Source organism: Rhinatrema bivittatum, chromosome 16, assembly GCF_901001135.1.
Source record: "Rhinatrema bivittatum chromosome 16, aRhiBiv1.1, whole genome shotgun sequence".
Classification (NCBI taxonomy): Eukaryota; Metazoa; Chordata; class Amphibia; order Gymnophiona; family Rhinatrematidae; genus Rhinatrema; species Rhinatrema bivittatum.
Window position 1 is genome coordinate 21,062,585 of NC_042630.1, and position 18,096 is coordinate 21,080,680.

Sequence of the window (18,096 nt, forward strand, 5' to 3'; positions counted from 1 at the left end):
GAGTTTTTGGGCCGCGATTTGTAGCAGTATAATGCATAGGATGTTTGTGTTGGGTTCACAAAGCACAGGAGCAGACTGCATCTGGAAATGTCAGTCTGTATTCAGCACGCTCGGAGGCTGCAGCGGCTTATGTTGTGGATGCCCTGCATGACTTGGTTCACACTTTGGCTAGGAGTATGGTCTCAGCGGTGGAGGCCCCCAGACTTTTGTGGTTGCGCAGCTGGTTGGCTGTCATGTGGTCCAAGGTCCAGTTCTGTAATCTTTCTTTTAAGGGGAAGCTCCTTTTTGTGAAAGCTCTGGAACAGTTGATGAAGACCCTGGAGGAATCCAAAGGGAATAAACTCCCTGAGAATAAGAGGAGCATCAAGAATGTGTTCCTGGCACGCTCCCGTTTTCGTTCGAACAAGAGCACTGCTGGCTCAGGAGCCAAGCCATCGGGAGGACGTCAGCAGTCTTTTTGAGGTGCCCGCAGGTCTTCCAGGGATATTGCCGATCGGGGGGCCAGTGGTGGAATGTCAGCGCAATGAAGCCAAGATCGCCCATTTCTCCCTAGAAGCGATAGGGGGCAGATTGCCCAGCTTTTACGAGGAGAGGGTCAAGATTACCTTGGACCATTGGGTTCTAGAGGTAGTGAAAGAAGGTTTTGCTTTAGAATTTTTGTGCCTGGTCAAGGAGGCATTATGGAGTCCCACGTTGCATCTTGAAGCAAGCGAGAGGCAGTGAGAGTGACTTTTCAGAGTTTGCTAGATTTAAATGTGATATTTCCTAGTGTGTAGCAAGATGGACTCAGGACTAATGGGTTATGCTCCCCTGCCAGCAGATGGAGACAGGTTTCAAAGCTGACGTCACCCTACATACACCCCTGCAGTGACCTCAGCTCTTCAGGATTTCTTCATCTCCAGCAGTGAGACGAAGTGCTTTCCTTATGGGGATCGCTGTACTTTTTGAAAGAAAAAATTCTGCTTTAAATTGGAGAAAAGATTGAGCCCTGCTCTCCTGCGGTGATGCCTAAAGGTCCCTCCCCAAGTTGAGAATTCCTGAGGTGATTTCCAAGAACCCTCAGAGGTGTGCCTTGGTCTGTTAGCTGGTTCCTAGCGTGGACTTTGCTGCTTAAGCAGCTGAAAGGCAGCATGTGCAGGAATCCAAGTGCAGCAATGATGGCGAAAGCCCTCTCCCCCCCCACCACTGCCAGAGACCATCTCTGTATTCAGCCCTTCCCATTCAGAGGATGAGTCAACAACAGCCTTAACGGGAAGTACCTCTGGGACTGGATCATCCATGGGAGAGGGGATTTCCGTGGCATCTAACCCAGTACCTCCTGGGCTAGGCATGGATTCGGCTGCCTTCTCTTGGGTGGAATTCTTTCATCGGAGATGAATTGCCGGTACTGGTTTCACAGACCTTGAAGATGCCGGGAGTTCCTGGGGCGGACTCTGACAGAACAAAAGAAGAATCCCATTCTTATTTCCCTACAGAAAACCTCTTGCTACTTTCAAGTACTGGAAACCATCCAGGATTTGATTGACTTGGAATAGGATGCTCCAGAAACAAGTTTTAAAGGTAGACGGGTGTTAGAAGCTCTATGCCCGCTGGATCAGACAGCGAGAGAACGATTGTGTTTCCCTAAAGTGGATGCACTGGTCTTTGCCGTATCTTAAGTGAACAACTATCCCAGTGGAGGGAGAAGCGGCCTTAAAGGATGCGCATGAAAGACGGATGAAGTCCATCCTTAAACAGGCCTTTGACGCAAGAGCAATGACCTTGCAGATTGCTTCTTGTTTTGTCCTGGTAGCTCGTTTGTGTTGCTCCTCTCTCGGGAGGTAGATAACTCGGAGGTGAATTCCAGAGGGGTTATGGAACTCGCCGTAGTCTTTTTAGCTGATGTGAGCTCGGACCTAGTCCGTACCTCTGCCAGAGGAGTGGCCTTTATGGTGGCAAGAAGACAACTATGGCTGCGGAATTGGTCAGCAGATGCAACCTCCAAGGCAAATCTCACAAAGATGCCCTTTAAAGGATCACTTCTCTTTGGAAGCGTATTTGAAAAGATGGCCAGTAAATGGGGTGATTCTCCAGTTCTCCGGCTACCAGAAGATGAGAGAGGAGTTACAGCACCCTTCGTCTTTGAGGGTTTGATCCAAGGGCTCCCAGCACTTTTGCCCCTACAGAAACACGATATTTCAGAGGTCTCGGTCCTTTGGGAGTTCAATCCTTTCAGTGATGACAGCCCAAGAGAGGGCCAGGCTCGGGTTCAGGTTCGTCCTGAACCCCCCCCCCCCAAGGAAAATTTTCTGACCCACCCTCGAAATGAGGAGATAGGGGATAGACTGTCCTCTTTTACCAATGGGGTCAAGATAACTTCGGACAAATAGGTACTGGAGGTCATACGAGAAGGATGTGCGCTGGAATTTCACAGCACTCCTTGGGACATATTCATGATATCTCCTTGTTACTCCCAGCAAAAGAAGCAGGCAGTGGAGACTACCCTGTTAAGGCTCCAAAGGAGGAGGGCTATAATCCCAATACATGCGCCCCAGGAGATTATGGGGCATTATTCCATCTATTTCATTGTACCCAAGAAGGAAGGTTCCTTTTACCCTATCCTGGACCTCAAGAGCATCAACAGACATCTACGAGTGATTCATTTCCGCATGGAAACCCTATGCTCCGTGATAGTGGCCGTATAATCGGGAGAGTTCTTAACCTCCCTAGACCTATCCAAGGCCTACCAACATATTCCAGTCAGTCAAGAACATCATTTCCTATGCTTTGCAATACTGGGTCGCCATTATCAGTTTCAGGCACTACCCTTTGGCCTGGCCACCATCCCCAGGACATTTTCCAAGATTATGGTGGTCGTAGTGGCAGCATTGAGAAAAGAGGGAATCCTGGTGCACCTGTACTTGGACGACTGGTTGATTCGGGTAAAGTCTGTGGAATAGAGTCTCCGGGTGACCAACGGGGTGACCTCCTTACTCGAGGACCTCAGTTGGGTCATAAACCTGGACAAAAGCAGTCTCAAAACTTCGCAGTCCTTGGAATATCTGGAGTCCAATTCATCACCAAGCAGGGCAAGGTCTTCCTTCCAACTGCGTGGATAAGGAAGTTGATGTCCTAAGTGCATCAGTTGATAAGCATGATACGCCTGACGGTATGGAGCTATCTTCAAGTTCTCGGTTCGGCGGCAACCCTGGAAGTAGTGCCGTGGGTGAGGGCACACATGTGACCACCTCAATGCGCCCTGCTGTTACGTTGGAACCTACAGTCTCAAGACTATTAATTTTGCCTCCATTTACCAATGGAAGTATGCTCTTGGCTCCACTGGTAGCTGCAGGAAGCTCATCTGGGCAGGGGTGTACCCCTGTCCTCTCCGAACTGGCTGGTTCTCACGACAGACGTGAGCCTCTGGGGCTGGGAAGCTCATTGTCAGGAACTGACGGCCCAGGGACGTTGGACCAAGGAAGAGGCTCTCTGGAACATAAACCATCTGGAAGCCCAGGCAGTCAGATTGGCATGTCTACGCTTCAGCCACATATTCCAGGGTAAGCGGTCCGCGTAATGTCAGACAACGCAATAACGGTAGTTACATCAACCACCAGGGTGGAACCAAAAGCAAGCAAGTGTGATGGGAGATAGACCTCCTTATGGAATGGGCAGAAATACATCTACAGATTCTCAGCCTACTACATCGCTGGAAAAGACAGTCAGAGCAGACTTTCTAAGCAGGGAGAGTCTGAATCCAGGAGAGTGGGTGTTGTTGGCCAAAGCCTTTCAGCTGGTAGTAGATCCTGGGGTCTCCTGTCCATTGACCTGCTGGTCGAATGTCACAACACGAAGGTTCCCCGATTCTTCAGTAGCAGAAGAGATGAATAGTCCCTGGGGATTGATGCTCTCGTTCAGACCTGGCCGGAAGAGGAGTTGCTATACACCTTCTCTCCGTAGCCCCTGCAGGGCAGTGTCATTCGCAGAATTGAGCACCACAGGTGATTAGTCCTACTAGTAGCCCAGATTGGCCCAGGCGCCCGTGATATTAGAACACAAGAACATGCCATACTGGGTCAGACCAAGGGTCCATCAAGCCCAGCATCCTGTTTCCAACAGTGGCCAATCCAGGACATAAGAACCTGGCAAGTACCCCAAAAACTAAGTCTATTCCATGTTACAGTTGCTAGTAATAGCGGTGGTTATTATCTAAGTCAACTTAATTAATAGCAGGTAATGGACTTCTCCTCCAAGAACTTATCCAATCCTTTCTTAAACACAGCTATACTAACTGCACTAACCACAACTTCTGGCAACAAATTCCAGAGTTTAATTGTGCGTTGAGTGAAAAAGAACTTTCTCCGATTAGTTTTAAATGTGCCATATTCAGACATGCGGAGACTCCTGGTGGAGACCCCCCTGTGCCTCCCAGCACACAGGGACCTGCTACAGCAGGGACCAGTCTTTCACGAGGATCTGACTTAATTCTGTCTTATGGCCTGGCCCTTGAGAGGGCTCACCTGATGAACCAAGGCTATTCGGTGGAAGTAATTGCCTTCTTACTCCGTGCGCGGAAGTTCTCTACATCCCTAGCATATGTGCGGGTTTGGAGAGTATTTGAGGTCTGGTGCGAGGAATGCAGCATTTCCCCTCAGTCTGTCAAAATCCCACTAATTCTTGAAGTTTTGCAGGACGTCTTGAATAAAGGTTTGACTCTTAACTCCTTGAAGGTCAGGGGCGAGTTGCACGGAACCTGCCTGTCTGCTCATCCAGACGTGGCCTGTTGCGGGGGTGAAGCGCTTCCAGCCACCCCTGTGATGACTGGTTCCCTTGTGGAATTTTAATCTAGTATTGGGGTTTTGACATGGCCCTCCTTTCGGCCACTGTGCAGTCTTTCTTGCGTTGTTTAACCTTGAAAATGGTGTTCCTGGTGGCTATATGCTCGGTAAGTTGCATCTCTGACCTACAAGTCTTGTGTCGTGAATCGTTCCTCCGGATGACTCTAGCGTTACATCTTTGTACCGTTCCATCCTTCTTGCCCAAGGTAGTCTCGGACTTTCATCTGAATCAGTCCATTTCCTTACCATCCCTAGATAAGCACTAGGGCGCAGAATAATTTCGCCGCCTCTGTCATTTGAATGTCAGTAGGCTTTTGGTGTGGTATCTGGAAATTTCAGAACCAGTCCAAAAGACGGACCACCTGTTTGTCCTTCATGGTGGAAGGAAGCAGGGCAAACCAGCTTCGCGGGCTACCATAGCTAGCTAGATTAAGGAGGTGGTCATGGGAGCTTTTGTGAAGGCAGGAAAGCCATTACCTTTTCAGGTTAAAGCTTATTCCACTAGGGTTCAGGTTATCATGGGTGGAGGCTAGACTGCTGTCTCCTGTCGACATCTTCTGAGCCGCGTTGTGGTTCTCCTTGCACACCTTCTCCAGGTTCCATCACCTGGATGTTCAGGTCCGAGAGGACGCAGCCTTTACAAGGGCGGAGTTAACTGGACCGCAGGCCGCCTCCTGCCCCGATCGGGAGTAGCTTTTGTACATCCTATTGGTTCTGAGTCCATCTGGCTACATGCTAGGAAATGGAGAAATTACTTACCTGATAATTTCATTTTCCTTCGTGTAAACAGGTGGACTCTGCATCCCGCCCATGGCTGCCCAAGAATGGTATGAAGGATTCGGCCGTGGAGTAGATATAGATTCCAAGAGATTATAGGTAAGCCATCATCCAGTCCCTAGATTAGGGTATCTATAGTCTTATTGGGGTTTAGTGTTTGGTTGGTTGAGTACAGTTACGGTTATCTGTTTTTAATCAAGTTAAGTTTTTTCAATAATATGTCCACAGTGGCTTTTGAAGAGAATACTGAAGGGCAGAGGTCACTGCAGGGGTGTATGTAGGGTGACGTCAGCTTTGAAATCTGACTCCATTTCCATCTGCTGGTAGAGGAGTATAACCCATTGGTCCTGAGTCCAGGAAAACAAAATTATTTACCTGATAATTTCTCCAATTCTGATCCTGCTGCAGGAGCAAGGACAGGAAAGATATTAAATTTATTTTGTGGTTCCCAGAAAAGAAGGTACTTTTTGGCCAGTTCTGGACTTGCAAAAGGTAAACAGGTCCTTGCAGGTGCCGTGTTTTCAGACTGAGACCTTGCGCACTGTAATAGTGGCAGAATGCAAAAGAGAGTTCTTGGTATTGTTGGACCTGACTATCAGAATTATCTTTGTTTCATGGTACTGGGACAGCATTTTCAGTTTCGGGCCCTCCCTTTTGGCTTAGTCATGGCACCCTGAACCTTCACGAAAGTGGTGGTGGTGGCAGCAGCTTTGCGGTGAGAAGGGATCCTGGTGCATCTGTATCTGTACGATTGGCTCATTCGAGCGAAGTCTAAGGAGGAGTGCATTCGGTCCCTTCAGTGTGTGATGGACACGTTGAGATCGCTGGGTTGGGTGATCAGTATGGTGAAGACACATGATTCCGACCCAGTCACTGGAGTATTTGGAGGCACTGTTCGATACTCAGAAGGGCAGGATGTTCCTGACTGTGGACAGATCTTCCAAGTTGTAGGAACAGGTAAAGCGACTGCTGCTTCTGTCAGTGCCAACTGTTTGGGATTATTTGCAGGCTCTAGGTTCCATGGTTTCCATGTTGGATTTGGTTGCATGGGCTTCTGCACACATGAGGCCCTTGCAGAGGGTGCTTTTGTCCAGGTGGAATCCTGTGTCTGCCTTTGCCTCTTCTGGGAGAATCCAGGTCCAGTCTTTCGTGGTGGCTTTCTTGTCACAACCTGGACAAAGGGGATGGATCTGGGTGGTGATAACCACAGATGCTAGTCTCAAGGGTTGTGGGTGTGTGTGTCAGGGACGTTCTGCCCAAGGTCTTTGGTCAGCAGTGGAGACGTCTTAGTCTGTTAATCAACTGGAGATGAGGGTGGCCTGCCTGGCTCTGGAGGTCTTCCTGTTCTGGATCAAAGGTCAGATGGTTTGAGTGTTCTCAGTCAGTGCGATGATGGTAGCGTACATCAGTAGTCAGGGAGGAACAAAGAGCCACGTGGTGGCTCTGGAGGCTCAGCAGTTGTTTGCTTGGGTGAAACGACATCTCCAGTGAATAACGGCCTCTCACATCACCAGAGTGGACAACGTACAAGTAGACTTCCTCAGTTGGCAACAACTGGATGCATCAGAATGGGAGTTGTCCCTGGAAGCTTGGGATTACATCTGTGCAAGATGGGGGTGGGGTCCTCAGTTAAATCTCATTGCAACGAGAGCCAACGCAAAGACTAGGCTTTTTCAGTTGCAGGAGAGAGGCTGCAGGAGAGTAGGTCTGGACACTCTAGTGTGTCCTTGGCCAATGGGAATCCTTCTTTATGTTCTCTCCTTGGCCGCTGGTTGGTCGGGTGCTACGGTGCAGAGTCTCATCCAGGGACAGTGGTGCTGGTGGCACAGAGAGGGCCACGACGACCGTGGTTCGCAGATCTGGACTCTCTCACCATAGAATGTCTTCTCAGGTTGGCGCACCTGCCAAGGTTGTTTCGGCATGCTCTTGTATTTCAAACAGGGAGGATCACTTTTGTCTTGTAGCTTGGCTTTTGAGAGGTGGTGGTTGCATCTAAAAGGCTATTCCGAACCAGTTATTGCTATGATCCTCCAAGCTAGGAGATACTCTACATCCATGGCTTATGTTAGGGTCTGGAAGAAATTTGAGTCATGGTGACTGCAACAGCAGCTGGACCCCTTGTCGGTGGACGTGTCTCAGATCCTAGCCTTTTTACAGCAAGGGCTTTCTAAGAGTCTAACATGTAGCTCGCTTTGATTTCGTGTCTGCCTTGGGGGCTCTTAGGGGTAAGTTGAGGGGGAGATCTTTAGCCTCACATCTGGATGTAATTCGGTTTCTAAAAGGGGTGAAGCATTTGCGTCGTCCGGTTTGAAAGTTATGTCCAGATTGGAACCTTAACTTAGTTCTGCGGGTCCTCTGTGACGCTCCCTTTGAGCCATTAAGAGGTGCGACATTGAAGGGCTTGTTTCTGAAGACAGTGTTTCTAGTGGCCATTTGTTCGGCCACTAGAAACAGAATTACAACCCTGTCTTGCAGGGACCCTTTTTTACGCATTTCTAATAGCGGAGTGACGTTGCATACGGTTCCCTCCTTTTTACTGAAGGTAGTATCCTCTTTTCATGTTAATCAGATGGTGGAACTGACAGTTTTCCCGGATTGGTCTAAGGGTTCCCCACAAGATAGAAAGCTTCATCTTTTGGATGTGCGGAGGGTTCTGTTATGGTATCTGAAAGTCACTAATAGTTTTCGCTGTTCAGATCACCTTTTTGTGGTGTTTGGTGCGAAGAAAGGGGCTAAGGCCTCTAAAGTGACAGTTTCTTGTTGGCTGAAGGAGACCATGTGCTCTCCCTATATTTGATAGGGTCGAGAAGTTCCAAGGGGTCTAAAAGATGCATTCTACAAGAGCACAGGCGGCTTCCTGGGCAGAGTGTCAAGTGTTGTCTCCTCAGGAGATATGTAGGGCTGCGGTGTGGTCCTCACTGCATATTTGCCAGGTACTTGTAGCCTGGATTGGCCACTGTTGGAAACAGGATGCTGGGCTTGATGGACTCTTGGTCTAACCCAGTGTGGCGATTTCTTACGTTCTTTCACCAGGAGCTACCGCGTCTTTTGGTGAGTATTCTCCGTGCCGGTCTTTCGGGTTCCTGTCCAGTTTAGGGGTGCTTGGTTACATCTCACTTGTCTGGACTGATCTGGTTTGAACAGGAAAGGAAAATTGGTTCTTACCTGCTAATTTTCGTTCCTATAATACCACAGATCAGTCCAGAGACCCGTCGATGCAGAAAGACTGAATTTCCTGTTGCTTGGGGAACCATTTTTTCAAATAGATCTTTTTCAGTGTAAATAAGTTAAGTTCTTTGATTATCAGGCTGTTTTTAGTCTCTAGAAATATGAGTGGCTCCAATTCAGGGGGCTCCCACCCAGGGTTACCTGTTCGCCCTGGTTGGGGGTTTTGAAGGGATAATATCTGGCTTGGGTACATGTCAATACTGAGGGACTTCAGGTGATACTCTCAGATATGCAGCAGTGCCTCAAAGTTTTTGTTCTCTGCCCCCATCTGCTTGTGATGCAAAACCCACTTGTCTGGACTGATCTGTGGTATTACAGGAATGAAAATTAGCAGGTAAGAACCAATTTTCCTTTCGACTCCTTCCGTGACAAAAATCCCCTTTGAGGGGAAGCCCCTGGAGCACCGTCCCTGTCAAGTTTATTGCTGAACCAGAGCCTCGATTCTTTGAATTGGTGCTTCTCCCTGTAGGCCAGGGTCAGGGGATGGCAGCGGTCATCTGACTGTTTTTGCTGAAGCCCCTTTATTGATTATCATGGTAGCTTTCCCCATCCGAGGGTGGTTGCTGGTGGCAGATTGGTCGCTTCTGAATCTCAGCGATCAGTGATTGTGTCTCAACTCTCAACTGGAGAGTTGACAGGTTTTTTGGGATTGTGATGCCCCGATTCCCATTGCTTTCCTGTCCCTTCAGGAAGGAGGGATTCAACTGTGTTCTAGGGCAACTTTTATGGATTCCCTTCTGGACGCCCATTGTCCAACCCAGCAATGGGTGTCCCTTGTTCTCTGTTTCCTGGAGAAGGTGTCATGGCTTCTGACTGGCAGTCGCTCTCTGTTCCTCATAGGATGCAAGAGCTGGTTGAGCGGTAGCACTCTCCTTAGGTTGTCCTAAGGCACAACATGTCTATTTTGCAAGGGAGCATTTCCAGAGTAGCTCCCCAGTGAAGATTAGGGGTTTCTCCCTTCCAGGAGGCATCTTTGATAACCTGCTGAGCTCAATGGGTGTTTTTTTGATAAGGACCACTATTGCCAGTCATTCTTGCCTACAGGACACTACATCAGTGAGTAGGGTTCTAATCCATCTAATTGGCAAGTCTGCCTTGCATTCTATCACCATATCCATGGCTGAGGGAGTTGGGGGATGAGGGACCCGACAGAGGTGCTGCTGTTTGGATGCAGTGGCTTGCAAGCTATACTTCCCCATTTTAGAAATAACCCTGTTCATGCAACAATTTTCATTTAGTGGACCGGGTGCCTCCTTGGGGGAAGTATATGCTATCATGTCTAAGGTATTAATACCTAAGCCAGGTTTGGGGCAGTCTGTTCCGAGATCACCTTGCTCTGCCCTGGTACCTTTTGGGTTTCCAGGCCGGTGAAGAATTCCTGTTTAACAGGGGTTTGTACATGTGGCACCATGGTTCCTGTCTTTTAGTGGAGTGTTTCTGGATTTCTTTCCTGTGGAATTCACTCCCAGCTTCAGCTGTTCCAAGCAGGCTGAGGGCTCTATCTCAGCGGCACCCATGGTATGCCCACAGACGGAGGACATCCCGGGCCCTCTTAAAGCTAAACGACCACTGCGGGCCGTCCCACCCAGGGATGACATAGACACGTCGGATACTTCAGAGGACCTGGAGGATCAGGAGTCCCCGCCCCCGAGGGGGGCAGAAGGTGATGGTACGCCCGCGCAGGGGAAGGCGCGGCAGGGGCAGACTTTGGAGGGCGATGACCTGAGGGTGATTCACCTCTTCCGCCGGGACGAGTTTGCCCCCCTCATTCCCGCCATTTTGGGGGAATTGGGATACTGGATCCCCCGGAGGAGTCTCGGGGTGGCTCTGGATCCAGTCTTGTTGGGTCTGAGTGGCCCTCCAACTACCTTCCCGTTTCATGTCTCCTCCATTGATCTGCTCTATAGAGAGTGGGATACCCCGGATCTGGGTTTGAAGGTCACGAAGGCCATGGATAAACTATATCCCTTACTGGAAGAAGCTTTGGAGGTGCTGAGGGTGCCGAAGGTGGACGCATCGGTCTCGGCGGTGACTAAGCAGACGACCATTCTAGTCGCGGGTACCACGGCGCTGAAGGATCTTCAGGATTGGAAGTTGGAGATCGAGTTGAAGAAGATATTTGAGGTCTCGTCACTGGGGGCCCGAGCAGCAATCTGCAGTAACTTCGCTTTGAGGGCCGGACTCCGCTGGGTTCAACAGCTCCTGGCCAATGAGGGCCTCTCTGAGGAAGAAGCCAGACAGGCCGGGCGGCTTGAGGCGGTAGTGGCTTATAGTGCTGACGCCCTGCATAATCTCCTCAGAACCTCGGCTCGGTCTATGGTGTCTGCTGTCTCAGCCAGACGTCTCTTGTGGTTGAGAAACTGGGCAGCGGACGGAGCTTCCAAGTCCCATCTGGGCTCTCTCCCCTTCAAGGGCAGACTGTTGTTTGGTAAGGAACTGGACGACATGATTCAGCTATTGGGCGAGAAGCGGGGGTACCGTCTGCCGGAGGACAGGGCACGCTCCAAGGGAGCCTACTCTCTCGCTCCCGATATCGGAGCAGCCGGAAACCCCGGCCCTCTCGTTCTGGTTCTTCGGCTTCTCCCTCCTTTTGTTCTGGCGGCGGGTAGGTAGCAGCCCCAGTCCTTTTGTGGGAGACGCTTTGGCAGACCTGCCTCCTCCTCTTCCGCGCCGAGCGGCAAGTCGGCCTAATGATGTCCGGCCGGTCCATCCCTCGGTTCCAAAGGTAGGGGGCAGGCTGTCCCTATTTTACGAGGCTTGGACCACAATCACAACAGACCAGTGGGTCCTTTCCAAGATAAAACACAGCTACGCTTTAGAGTTTGCTTGCCTTCCCCGACCAAGATTTTTTCCCTCCCCTTGCGGTCACCCGGACAAGAGACAAGCGGTCCTTCAGACGTTGCTCCGGTTGGAAGAGTTGGGGGCTTGCTCCGGTTGGAAGAGTTTGGGGCTATCGTTCCAGTCCCAGTCTCGGAGCAATGAAGAGGACACTACTCCATATATTTCGTCGTGCCAAAGAAAGAAGGCTCTTCCCGTCCTATTCTCGATCTCAAGGAGGTCAATCGATGTCTCTGGAACCCGCGGTTTCACATGGAGACCCTCAGATCCGTGATCGCGTCCGTCCGGGGGAGTTCCTGGCGTCCCTGGACCTCACAGAGGCATACCTGCACATCGGGATCAGGAAGGAACATCAGGAATATCTTCGTTTCTGCGTGCTGGGGAAGCACTATCAGTTCCAAGCATTGCCTTTCGGCCTCGCAATGGCCCCCAGGACTTTCACCAAGATTCTGGTGGTGGTAGCGGCCCACCTCCTTCGGGAGGGCCTCTTCGTCCACCCATACCTGGACGATTGGTTGATTCGTGCCAAGTCAGAGAAGCTCTGTCGGGCCGCAGTCCAACGAGTCCTACACCTTCTATACTCCCTCGGCTGGGTGGTCAACACGGCCAAGAGTCATCTCCAACCTCACAATCTCTGGAATTTTTGGGAGCGTTATTCGACACATGCCAGGGCAGGGTTTTCCTCTCCCTGGACCGCTGCTACAAGCTACAAGGTCAGGTCACGGCTCTTCTACAGATGCGGACGCCGACGGCCTGGGACTACTTACAATTGATTGGCTCCATGGCCTCGACGTTGGAATTGGTTCATTGGGCTTTTGCGCACATGCGTCCCTTGCAGTCGGCGTTACTCTCCCGCTGGAGCCCAATCTCCGAACAGTTCCAACTGCTGTTACCCCTGTCAGGGGTAGCGCGCTCTAGCCTGCAGTGGTGGCTATGGAAGGACAAGCTTCTTCAAGGGGTCTCCCTTGTGGCCCCAGAATGGACAGTGGTCACTACAGACGCGAGTCTCTCCGGTTGGGGAGCGGTCTGTTTGCGGCACTCGGTGCAGGGACGTTGGTCCATGACTGGAGTCGCGCTGGTCGATCAATCGCCTGGAGACCAGGGCGGTGCGTCTGGCATTACGGGCGTTTCTTCCCCTGGTCTCCGGGAAGTCGGTCAGAATTTTGTTGGACAATGCGACCACGGTGGCCTATATTAATTGGCAGGGGGGAACCCGGAGCTGCCCAGTGGCCTTAGAAGCTCGCCTACTAATCCAGTGGGCAGAGAGGCACCTTCTTCACATTGTCGCGTCCCACATCGCAGGGGTAGACAACATTCAGGCAGATTTTCTGAGCCGTCGCCAACTCGACCCGGGCGAGTGGGAACTGGCGGACATCGCATTTCAGCTCATCTGCGCCAGATGGGGGAGACCGGCCATGGATCTGATGGCGACTTTTCAGAATGCCAAGGCGCTGCGCTTCTTCGCCCGCTGCAGAGAACCAGGGGCGGAAGGGGTGGACGCCCTAGCGCTTCCCTGGCCAACGTCAATCCTCCTTTACGTCTTCCCTCCGTGGCCCCTCATAGGAAGCGTTCTACGTCACATAGAGAATCATCCCACGGAAGTGGTTCTGGTGGCCCTGGAGTGGCCACGAAGACCATGGTTTGCCGACCTAGTCAACCTGTCCTTGGAAGCGCCGCTCCGGCTCCCGCCGTTGCCAAATCTTCTACATCAGGGTCCCGTCTGTTTCGATCAGGCGGATCGCTTTTGTCTAACGGCATGGCTTTTGAAAGGCGCCGGCTGAAAGGGAAAGGCTACTCGGACGCGGTGGTGGCCACCCTCCTGCGGTCCCGCAAAGTATTGACGTCTCTGTCCTATATGCAAGTCTGGAAGGTTTTCGAATCCTGGTGTGTGGCTAGGTCGCTCCGTCCTACCCGGGCTACCATTCCTGATATCTTGTCTTTCCTGCAGGATGGTCTGGCAAAGGGGCTGTCCTGTAGCTCGTTGCGTGTCAAGGTTGCAGCCCTGGGTTTTCTTTGAGGTGCCGTGGAAGGTCGGGCGTTAGCTTCTCATCCTGATTTGATTCGTTTCCTAAAGGGAGTCACACGTCTGCGTTCTCCAATCGTGTCTCCTTGTCCTTCTTGGAACTTAAATTTGGTTCTCAGGGCCCTGTGTAAGCCCCCCTTTGAACCATTGAAGAGGGCCGCTTTGAAGGACCTCACGATGAAAGCGGTTTTCCTGGTAGCGATCACCTCTGCCAGGCGGGTTTCGGAACTGCAGGCCCTCTCGTGCAGGGAACCCTTCCTACGGATTTCTGAGTCTGGAATCTCACTCCGGACCGTTCCGTCCTTCCTTCCCAAGGTGGTTTCGGCGTTTCATTTGAATCAGTTGGTAGATCTCCCGGCTTTTCCCCATCTCTATCCCTCGGATACGTCCTCCCAGGAGCTGAAGAAGTTGGACGTGCGCAGGGTCCTCTTGCATTACCTTGAGGTTACAAATGCCTTCAGGGTGTCGGATCATCTTTTCGTCCTTTGGAATGGTCCCAAGAAGGGTAATATGGCGTCAAAGACGTCCATATCGCGATGGGTGAAGGAGACAATTGCTTCTGCTTACCTTCTGGCAGGTCGTTCTCTGCCTTTGGGGCTAAAAGCACACTCTACTCGGGCTCAGGCGGCGTCGGCGGAGCGTCAACAGATTTCACCATCTGAGATCTGCCGGGCAGCGACTTGGAAGTTGCTGCACACGTTCGCACGTCGTCATTGATTAGACGTGCAGGATTCCGGAGTGGGGAATTTTGGAGCAGGTGTCTTGCGAGCGGGCCTCTCCGTCTCCCACCCTAGGTAGAGAGCTCTGGTACATCCCAGGAGTCTGGACTGATCCGGTACGTACAGGGAAAAGAAAATTAGGTCTTACCTTCATTAATTTTCGTTCCTGTAGTACCAAGGATCAGTCCAGAGTCCCGCCCGTGTTTATTACAGTAGGTTTGGAGAGTCCCCTGTGTTGGATGAAAGGTTTTTGCTGTTGCAAGTCTTTGTCAATTCAATTTTTTTCCGGGTCTGGTTCTTCATGGGGGAAGTGACCCGAGGGTTCCCCAGTTGATCTTCGTGCATATACAGTAGTTTAGTTATATGGGGAATATTCACTGCTTTGACACTTGAGTAATACTGACAGGCTGTGGGCGGCACCCTGGTATATATAGTGGAGCTTGCCAAGTTTTGCTCTGTTTCCACCTGCTGGTGCGGAGGCATAACCCAGGAGTCTGGACTGATCCTTGGTACTACAGGAACAAAAATTAACGGAGGTAAGACCTAATTTTCTTACTGCAATCGGCAATGAGCTATTCAATTGGGGTTGAGTTACACAGCCTAGCGACTTGTGCTTACCCCAGGAGTCCATCAGCCTGCCTCCTTGTGTTCTTTGTTCCTTTTGACTTCCAGTTGGAATGTCGGGGGAGCAGAGGAAAAACTAAGGCATTTGTAGTATATCTTACTGTATACCTGCACCACTTTTCCCCTATATTTTTGCCAAGTTCTGGCCAATACTGCCCGTAGCTTTTCTCACTTCACTAGGTTGCCCAAAGGGTCTTTCTGCTCACCTGAACTATCCTGTAGATAGGATGGATAGCCCTGCCCCTGAAGGGGTGCAATGTGAGTGAGCTTCCAGGTCTAATGTATCTTCTTGCTTGGGGGTTTGGGCTAGGGATTTCCTTTCATCCCCTGAAACTCTTGATGCTATCCTGCTGGTCAGTTGTGTCTGCTGCTTAGGCATGAAGGGTCTGTCACGGACCCTGCCATTTTGTTACTGATTATTCTCCCAAGCGTTGCTTGGGTTTTCTGCCCATTTTGCCTATTAGCCAAACATGGGCCCATTTCTGCAGAGACATTCTGTCCTTCAGATATCAGTGGACCGCAGTTTCTTATTGGGAATTCAGGCCCCTGTTGGTTTTTCGTTGTCTTCACACTATTTATTTATTTATAATTTTTATATACCGATGTTCCTATAAAGAATACATCATATACCGGTTTACAGAGAACTGAACTGAAAGAAACTGTGCAGTCTTCATTCAAGAGTCCTTCTCTTGTTTACATCTCTAGACTTTTTCCTGTATCCAGGAGGTTCTAGACCTACTGACGTCAGGGTTTACTGATCTGAAACCTGCTTGTAATGTTTTCCGTGATACTCAGTAAGTTTCTTGCTGGCACTCACATCGCGCCTATGCTACACATCAGGGTTTTGTGTTCGGTCTTTTCTATGGCTTTTTCTTTGTAAAACCCAACTCTTCCCGCCTAGACCTCTTTGTGGGTTGGCAGCCTCACAGGCAAAAGGGACAGAGGTGCTGCTTTCGGTATGGTGCGGTTTCCTACTTGTCCTGCTCGAGAAGCATATAGCTTGGGATTCACCCGTGTGTGAGGACTACCATCCTGCTTTTCCTTCGAGAAAGCAGAGTTGCTTAATTGTAACAGGTGTTCTCCGAGAACAACAGAATATTAGTCCTCATAAAACCCACTTGCCTCTCCTGGGAGTTGGTTTCTCCATTTATTAGCTATGTCATGGTCTGAGGGACTCTGCCTAGGGGGCAGTGATGACTACAGCTGCAGATGCTCAGTAGGGCATGTTTGAAAGTTCTAGATTCTTTGAGATCAAAGTTCCGTGCCAGGCTCCATCCAATTGGAGAACACCTGTTACAGGTAAGCAACTCCTCTTTTGGTGGCCACCAGGACCTGAGCTGAGAAGCTCTGCCCATGGCCTAGCAGACAGGCCGATTCAGAAAAACGCGCAGGAGAGCTGGCGAGCGCCTGCACAGGCCTTTCTCCTGGGTGCGCGATTCAGGAGGGTGGCCTATGCAAATTAGGGCCCGCGGTAAAAGGAGGCGCTAGGGACACTAGCGCGTCCCTAGCGCCTCCTTTTTGACAGGAGGAGCGGCGGCTGTCAGCGGGTTTGACAGTCGACGCTCAATTTTGCCGGCGTTTGTTCTCAAACCCGCTGACAACCACGGGTTCGGAAAACGGACGCCGGCATAATTGAGCATCCGTCTTCCAACCCGCAGGCCAATTTTTAATTAAATTAATTTTTTTTTTTTTTTACTTTTGAGACCTCCGACTTAATATCGCCATGATATTAAGTCAGAGGGTGCACAGAAAAGCAGTTTTTACTGCTTTTCTGTGCACTTCCCTGGCGCCGGCAGAAATTAACACCAGCCTTTGGGCAGGCGTTAATTTCTGAAAGTAAAATGTGCGGCTTGGCTGCACATTTTACTTTCTGTATCGCGCAGGAATTAACTAATAGGGCCATCAACATGCATTTGCATTTTTGAGTTTTTGTAGCATAAAAAGCTCATACGTGAACAAGTCAGAAGCTCTGAGCTATGCCCCCTCTAGGTAAAGTAAAGTCTCTCAACTCTGCCTAGTTCAGCTCAAAGAACTGCACAAGTGCCTTTCCTCTGAAGGGAGTGACTAGTTTTGGTGTAGAAGTCTTCTTATGCTCTCCTGGAGAACTGCTTTCTTTTCCTTTCTCTATAGGTCCCAGAGGAGATGCAGGATAAGGAGTTTGCTGTAATTCTTCAGGATGAGCCACTTCAGCCGCTAGCACTGGTCCCTTTAACTGAAGAAGAGCAGGTAAATGAGGGGGGCAGAAGCAATGCAGCACTGGTTGCTTGTATTTAGAAGATGGATTGTGTTTGCTTCTACCTCTGGCTCAGGCTCCTACTCTTTGAATCAGTTGCTGATAGCTCTCAAAATAGCTGTCATAGCTTTTGCAGTGACACAGGATGATTTTCAAACAGTTTTACCTGGGTTATCTATAAGTTTTTGAGTGCCACTTAGAATATTTGGATAATATGGCATAGAAATTTTTATAAATAAGTAGTTTACTAGGTAAATTTGTCTGCTGAAAATGGCTCTGTGCTCGTAAAAGTATCCGCATCATGAAGAGTTTGGAGTGAGAGAATTTTCTCAGATTTGTTTTAATTGTGCTACTTGCTAACTTCATAAAGTGGCCACTAGTCCTTGTATTATCTGAAAAAGTAAATTAATTCACATTCCTGTTCATACCTCAGTCCAGACAAGTGGGTTTATGCATCCCTACCAGCAAATGGAGGCAGAGAAGAAAATTTGAGGCACTGCTACATAATCAAGTGCCACCTGCAGTCCCTCTGTATATCTCTCCAGCAGATGATAAAGGTGCAAACCTGCAGTCTGGAGTTTAAAAAAAAAAATAGAAAAGAAATATGAAGGATATTTTGACTCCACGATGTGTTAGGTTCCTTTGAAGGGCAATCCCTTGGGTAGAGCAGGGCGGGGGGGGGGAGGGTGATCCCTATGCTAGCTCGGCCCTTATATTCAGGGAGGGTGATAGCTGGTGGTTCCTATTCCCTCATCCCCTTTGGGTCTCTCTCGCCTCCAGTGCACAGCCGCCTTCACCAGATGCAGGGAAGTATTTCATGGTATTTCCCTTGTTTCC

At 50.1% G+C, this 18,096-nt stretch overlaps 1 protein-coding gene across 6 annotated transcripts in view; it reads left to right on the forward strand.

Moving 5' to 3' along the window:
* The window catches only part of GIGYF1 (GRB10 interacting GYF protein 1), a 459,255-nt gene that overhangs the window by 102,533 nt on the left and 338,626 nt on the right, over window positions 1–18,096 (forward strand). For all 6 annotated transcript variants that reach the window (XM_029581610.1, XM_029581609.1, XM_029581612.1 and 3 more), the window contains one exon: window positions 17,157–17,252. In XM_029581610.1, the coding sequence (XP_029437470.1) occupies window positions 17,157–17,252 (96 nt within the window). The remainder of the gene's footprint in view (window positions 1–17,156; window positions 17,253–18,096) is intronic.